Here is a 7,426-nt window from a genome sequence, read left to right as displayed (position 1 = left end):
AGAGAGGGGCAATAAAAATGACTAGGAGGATGGAACAGCTTCCCTAGGAAGAGAGGTTGAAGAGACGGACTTTTCAGCTTGGAAAAGAGATGATTAAGGAGGGATATGGTAGAAGGAAGTGTTATTTACCCCTTCACATAACACAAGAACTGGGGGTCACCCAGTGAAATTAATAGGCAGCTGGTTTGAAGCAAACAAAAGGAAATATTTCTTCACACAATGCCCAGTCAACCTGTGGAACTCATCGCCAGGGGATGTGGTGGAGGCCAAAAGTATAACTGGGTTCAAAAAGGAATTAGATCCATTCATGGAGGGTAGGTCCATCACCGGCAATTAGCCGAGATGGTCAGGGGCGTAACCCCATGCTCTGGGTGCCTGTAGCCTCTGACTGGCAGAAGCTGGGACTGGATCACTCACTAACTGCCCTGTTCGGTTCATTCCCTCCGAAGCATCGGGCACTGGCCGCTGGTGGAAGACAGGGTCCTGGGCTGGATGGACCATTGGGCGGACCCAGGCTGGCTGTTCTGATTGATCAGTGTGGACGCGGGGGAGGGACTGAGCAGCTCCCTGGAGTCCTGGGGCGTGTTGGCAGGGGCCACAAGACTTTCCCACGCATCACCCTGCCAGCACCCCCAGTTCCAAACAGGAGCTCCCTGCTGTACCAGCCCTGGGCCCCGCTCCCAGCTCGGCCAGTGCCCTCAGCTGCAGCCGCCCCTCCCCCCGGTCCAGCCAAGGGGCTTCCCTGAGGCACACCTCTGTCAATGCACCCCACTTCAGGACTGCCCTGGGGTCCCCCTACATACAGCTTTGCTGATGCCTCCCCAAACCCAACCTGCAGCCCCCCAGGATGCCCCCTGGCCAGCTGCCCCATAATTCTAGCTTGCAGCCCCCCTGGCATGCCAGCCACAGGTGTGCCACTCCTGCCCCCCAGCTCTGCCTTTGGTTTACCCTGCACTGTGAAACATCTCTAAGCAAACTGGGCATAGGAAGGCATCACCCATCTCCCCCGCCGCCCGTGCCTTTTAACCCTGAGCCGCAGCATGCAAAGGGCCTGGCCTAGGCCTATGAGTCTGAGCGCAGCACACAACCCCTGGCGCTTCCTCCCTGAGCTGGGGGCGAGATTAGCCCCTCGCCCACAGCCCTCCTGGCACGGTGGGAATCACATGGCTATTAAAAGTGCTCTGGCATTGCCCCCAGCGACCCCCTTGCTCTGCTCTGCAGCAGGGCCAGGCACAGCTGCCGGGATCTGGATTAGCTTCCTCTCTGGTGGCGAGGGCACCCAGCCGTGCCCAGATCTGCCCATGGGGCATCTTTCCCTCCCTTTGGCACTTGCTGCTTGTCCAGGCACGTGGCACCCACAGCCCACATCCTACCAGGCTAAGGGGCAGCCACTCTGAGCCATGGAAGGGGGACAGCCAGGGCCCATGCGAGGTGGCAGCCTTGTCCCTAGAAAAATCACTGTGAAGGGCCCAGAGCTAAAGCTATCTCGGGGGGGGGGGGGGGGGGGGCGGCCGGGGGGGGGGGGGGGGTGGGAGCCCTACAAACTCCTGTCTCACGGTGCTGGGAAAGGGCCAGAAAAGCAGGGGCGGGCCCTGGGTACGTGATCAACGCTGCACAAGAGCCGGGAGAGGTTGGGGGCCATGGTTTGGTTCCCCGAGAGGATTGGAACCCTGTGTCCCCAGCAGAAGCCTCCTCGCCCGCCAGGCCATCTGCGCAGGGCAGCAGGTCAGTTCTCAAGGTTGGCTCTTCGCTCCTGTAGCTTCCGCGCCAGCTCCTCGGAGATGTCTATGGGGAGAGAGAAGGTGGGTACAGAACCCCTCCGGAGCCGGGACTAGAACCCAGGCGTCCTGACTTGCCGTCATCAGCTCTAGCCACGAGACACCACCACCTACCAAAGCTGGGACCACAACCCAGGAGTCCTGGCTCCCAGACCCCTGCTCCGGCCACACAGTAACCAGCAGTGCTACACTCAACTGAAAGCCACGGGCAATGGGCCACAGGCAGCCCCGCCTCTTGTGCCTGGGGGCCCACTTACCTCCGCCCCACGACTTGGCCTGGCGGGAGGAGCTGCTACCATGTTTCCGTAGGTTGAGGGTGCTGCTGGGGCTTCTGGTAAACTGGCCTTTAGTGGCTGGGTATAGAGAGTGCAGAGCTGGTCATCAGAGCATGGGAGCCCACGTCCTCGCCTCCTGCCCCACCCCGCTCCACCTCCCAGGCCGGAGATCCTTCCCAGGACTCAGCACAGAGGGTAGCCTGGGATCTGCTTGCATGGGTAGCCCTTGGGGAATCCTGCAGTGCATTGTGGGGGATGGGAGGGGGCAGCGAACCTGGGCGCTACGCCTGATGCCCTGGGCAAGTCACATCCCTTTTTTGTGCCTCAGTTTCCCCGCCTCTGTACCACGTGGCTGGTGATACCGAGGGTCTGTGTTTGTGGAGATCTACAGACAGGAAATGCTGGAGGAACACTCGGGGTTATTACCCACACTGCTGGAGGGAAGGTCTCAGTTCAGACAGCCGTACGGGGCTCCTGGACGCCGGGGTCCCAACCCAACGGGGCAAGTGAAAGTACCCTAGGGACTCGGGACAGCTCCCCCTTTATCTCCATCCCCCCCACCCCCACCGGCTCCGGGCACGCCCTCTACCGCGCCCACCCTGCTCCCCACTGGCCTGGCCAAGAGGCAGAGGGAGATGGTGGCAGAATGGGCTTTGCAATGGGGTTGCTTAGTCCCCGAGGTGCGATGGCCAGCCCCAGAGGCAGCCCCGTGGGGCATTCTCTGCTCCTGCATGAGCCAGTGGGGCTGGGGGAGGGGGCAAGTCGAGCGGCTCCCAGGGCCTGAGCAGAGCCAGGTCAGGCCCCAAGCGACTGTGGGACAAACTGGGTTTATTCTGTTGGAACCTGCACCCCTCGCTGCCCCAGGGGCGTCCTCAGCGGCTGGCCGAGGGCTCGGGCACGAGCTCTGGCAAACGTGACGGGAAAGGGGGGCGGTTAGAGCACAGAGGGTGGGGGGTGGAGAGCAGAGAGCCCTGGGGGGCCGGGGGCGGGCACCGAATCAGCTGGCAATGGCTGTACCTGGCTTGCCTGGCTCGCCGGTTGGTATAGGCAGCGCCTTGGTCTGGCCGCCCCCTCCCCAGATCACCTTCACGGCGCCCTCTGTGGTTGAAAACAAAAAGGGAAGACGCTCGGTCCCCTGGCTCCTCCCAGCACATCCCCCCACCCTAACCCCCTAGAGCTTGTCCCTGCAGCCGGATGGGGAACCCACATCCGCCCCGGAGAGAGAGGCCAAGGAACACCCGGATCCAAGTCACTTCTGAGCACTGGGAGCGTTTGGAGCTGGAGTCAAACTGAGCAGCTACGGGGTCAGCATCCTTGAGAGGATGGGGGCCACCCCGCCGGCTCCTCGCCCTTATCTGCCCATCCCAACCCAGCCACCCGCCCTCTCTATGCTGTGACATCCACCCAACTCCCAGCCCAGCAACCCATTCCAGTGGGAGTCGGGAAGCTAAAGACCTTTGAGGCTCTGGGGCTGGGCAGCTAGGACGCGGTTTCCAGCAGTCCTGGGTCACGTAGCATCGCGGCTCCCGTCCAGTCCCCAGCCAGGCTGCCACGTGTCGCCTCCTTCCGCAGGAGGCTGGGGAGGGGTCCAGAGGACCAGAACCCGGCTCAGCTGCAACCCGCCCTGAGCTGCATCGAAGCACTCTGAACCCCAGGGGACTGAGCCCCCCGCCCAGAGAAGACCCAATTGGCAGCCCCCCCAGAACTGCTGATTGGCCCAGGCACGTGAGTTCAGCATGGAGGAAATTCCAGCCAGCAGCACCCGGCCTGTCGCTGCCACCACCAACCCCGCTCTCATTCCCTGCTTCCGGCTCCGACTCGGATTCCTGGCTTTCCCCCGGCTCCGCCCTGATGCCTGGTTTCCAGCTCCGTTCCCTAGCCTGACTCCCGCACCAACCACCCGGCCCTGTTTCTGCTCCAACCACTAGGCCTGACTCCTGGTCCTACCCGCTAGGCCAACTCACCCACGCCCTGGTTGTGCCAGCCCATGTTGGTCCTTTCACCTCTCCCCTCATGTCCCTCCTCCCTTTTCACTGGGATTCCTCCCCCTTCGCCAATCACTGTCAGAGAGCGGCTCCTTCTCCTACACTAGCCGCCCGGGGACCAGTCTCCCAAGGTAGGTGTTGGGAGCACTAGACATGACCCATCCCACCTTGGCAGCCATGGGGGATGGACTGGAGGGTCCAAGAGCCTTTTGTCCCTGACCTGTGGGAGGCCACTTGGGACTCCAGGCAGAGCAGTGGATCTGACAGCCCCCAGCATCCCCAGTGGGACTGGCTCCATTCACCCTCCTCTGGGCTCCCAGGGCTGCTGTAACTCCCAGTTGTGTCGCTGGTCTGGGTCGGCAGATTCTGCATGTGGCCAGAGCATTTCCCTGCCCCTAGGGCAGCCGTGGGGAAAAGGGGAGTGCAAAGCCCAGGTGTGTGGGGTGTGGAGGGGGACAGGGCCCTGGGGACAGGGCCTGTAGCAATGTAGCCTCTTGTGGTGACACAGCATCTCCATTCTAAAAGGTCTCGCACAGTCGCCCGTTTACTCACGGCTGGCTGGCTTCGGCTTTGTTCCCGTGATGGCTGCCACATCTGGAAAACACAATAGCATGAGAGAAGGGGAGGGAAGGGGGCACCTGAGCTGTGATCACAGACTGGGGTTTCCCCCGGAGACTTTTCTCCAGTACAAGGTCCCATTCCCGCTCCCCGGCGCCAGCCTGTCCCTCCTCGGGAGGGATCATCTCTTTCCACGCGGCACCTGAGATTCCTCTGAATAACCACACCAGACTCAGCGATGAGGCCGGTGTTATTTTATTCACCTGCCAGCAGGGGGAGCGCGATTTTACCCAGCTGTGCCAGTACAACGATAGGACCCAATCTCCCCAGATTTGGGGGCCCCGAGGCAGGGCAGACTCCAGCTCACCTTCGTCATTCATGTAGGCCTGTTCTTCATCCTCCTCCTCCTTCTCAAACACCGGGGTAGGGACAGGGGGCTTCGCCTGATGGTTTTTTCTGAAGTTGGGCGGAAGCATTGCATCCACTTTGGCACCGGCAGAAGAACCAGACAGGCACAAGATTAGGCAAGGGGCACTGGCACACCGGGGGGAAATATAGATCCTAAAATACAGGGCTCTGGGTGAGCCGCCCAGGCCAGGTCGGCGCACTCTGACTCAGCCTGTGGGGGGAGGGGGCGGATTGTGGGGGATGCAATAGTGTGGGATGGGCACAGCGGACATGTCAAATGCAACATCCAAATGGTGCCAATAGACATCAGGGCACTGCTGTGGGGGGAAGCTTGCAGCACTGGAGTCCCAGCTGGCAGGGGCAGGGCACTGCTGTGGGGGGAAGCTCGCAGCGCTGGAGTCCAGCTGGGAGGGGCAGGGCACTGCTGTGGGGGGAAGCTCACAGCTGCCCTGTGCCAGCTCTCCAGAGCTTTGTTGGGGCCGGGCCATGGGAGGTGTGTGGGGCCCAGCATGCAGATTCTTCACAACCCAACAGCCCCGAGCCCTGGAGGAACAAGCCAGGTCCCCTGAGCTGCAGCCAGGAGCAGGCGCCTGGAGCAGGCTGGGCACATTCACCTCTGGGGGGCTTTGGGCAGGGGGGCATGGATGCTTCCCAGACGCTCTCTCCGTTCTCCTTATCGGTCTCCACATACTCTGCAAAACACACCAGAAAGAGAGGGGTCTGAGAGCTGGGGGGCTGGCCGGGTACGGGGGGGGGGTGGCCATGGGGGGGCACGGGGGGGGGGGGGGGGGGGGGGCAGCCCTCTAAGGGGGGGGGGGGGGGACCCAGTGGGGGGGAAGGAGGGGGGCTGGCCGGGGAGGGCTGCCTGGGCTTGGAAACAGGCAGCCGAGGGGACCGGACCCGCCCTTTCAGCTGGACATGCAGCGCAGCACACGCCCGGCCCCGGCCCAGGGACGGAACCATGTCCATACACCCTCTAGGCACCAGCACTTCACACCCCCCCCCCCCCCGGTAGTCATGTCCTCCCCGCTCCCCACCCCATGTGCTCTCTCCTGTCCCCGCCCCCCCCGAGTCCGGGCATCCTCTCCCAGACACACACTGTGCCCCCCTGGGCCCACCCTGCCCAGCCCCCTTCACCCAGGCCCCCTTGCCCACCCACACTTAGCCGTCTAATGTACACGTATCCTCCCTCATGTGCACCCTTCCCCCCCACACACTCAGGTGCCCCTCCCCTCGAGGTATCTCTCACACCCCCATACTGGTGCCCGGCTCACCCACCCGTGCAAATCCAGCCCCCGTGCCCAGAATTCGCACCTGGAGCCCTCGACGGGGGGAAACCCACCTAACTTCTCCGCGTAGTCCTCATCCAGGCTCAAAGGCACCAGGGTCTTCTTGGTGTTGGAGACGAAGTACTCCACCACGTCGGCCAGGGAGGGGCAGCGGTGCTGGGGAAGAGATCCTGTCAGTCTCACCTCTTGGCCATCCTCAGGCCCCTGACACTGAGAGGCTGATCAGGCTTTGCCCAACCCCCTCAGGGCTCCTGCTCCCAGCCTGCGGGTGGCGCTCCCGGCCTGCAGGGCTTTCCGCTCCTAGCTGACACCCCCAGTCACTGCTGGGAGGAGGCAAAGGCCCCAGAAGAGCCCGTGAGCCCCCGCCTCAGAGAGAACCTGGCCCGCTGGAGCGGATCACACATCCAAGCCAGAACGCCGCCTCTGCCGGTGACAAGCGCACGCCCACCATAATGCACTTACCTGTGCAATATCCCCAGGGGGAGATATTCCTGCCTGACCCCCAGCTGGCAGTCAGCCTGTGCCCTGCAGCATGAGGGTTGCCAGCCCCTGGTACTGTTATCCTAGCTGGTGTAACGGTCCAGGTTATTCTTAGTTCTACACCTGTGGCTTTGGGGGGGATCTTGATGAGCCATTTGCCATATCATTGGTTCATGACATAGGGACGAATGGGGGAGCACAGCTGGGCACTGCTGCCCGGAACTGTTTAGCTGTGTGTGTGTGTGTGTGTGTGTGTGTGTGTGTGTCCTAGGCCCTATAGAGCTTATGGAGATTCTCCTGTAGCATAAGTGATCAAGGCCTGGCTTCTATGCCTGTGCTTCCGGGAGCCGTTTGATCCCCCTGGGGCCCAGACCAGGTCCCGGTCCCTGCACAAGGTGGGGACACAGAACCGGCCCACTCACCGGCTGCTCGACGTCGATGACATATTGCTGTCCCACACGGTTCACTTTGTAGTGCTTCACAACCGGGGTGCTGCAAGAGAAAGGCGGGGGGATTGCACAATCCAACCCTCACACCACTTGTGATCACAGCCCGTGTGCACGGGGATTCCCCCCTCACACACACTAGTGCCAGGATTCACACTCCCAGCCCCATGTGCACTGGGGTCACCCCCTCTCTCTCACACACACACA

General features: G+C 62.3%; 1 protein-coding gene across 1 annotated transcript; it reads right to left on the bottom strand.

The window, feature by feature from the left end:
* Positions 1-1,504: 1,504 nt before the first annotated feature.
* STAP2 (signal transducing adaptor family member 2) lies at positions 1,505-7,388 on the bottom strand. The gene is made up of 9 exons (XM_034755586.1): positions 7,375-7,388; positions 7,196-7,265; positions 6,347-6,449; positions 5,619-5,696; positions 4,964-5,080; positions 4,591-4,632; positions 3,071-3,151; positions 2,036-2,131; positions 1,505-1,785 (listed from the first exon to the last, which is right to left on the bottom strand). Exons 1-9 carry the CDS (start codon positions 7,386-7,388, stop codon positions 1,727-1,729), a joined length of 660 nt encoding a protein of 219 aa, XP_034611477.1. The 3' UTR covers positions 1,505-1,726.
* Between the last annotated feature and the right edge of the window lie 38 nt (positions 7,389-7,426).

Source organism: Trachemys scripta, chromosome 22 (assembly GCF_013100865.1).
Source record: "Trachemys scripta elegans isolate TJP31775 chromosome 22, CAS_Tse_1.0, whole genome shotgun sequence".
Taxonomy (NCBI): domain Eukaryota; kingdom Metazoa; phylum Chordata; order Testudines; family Emydidae; genus Trachemys; species Trachemys scripta.
The sequence above is the reverse complement of the archived record's forward strand: the minus strand, read 5'-3'. Positions and strand labels throughout refer to the sequence as shown.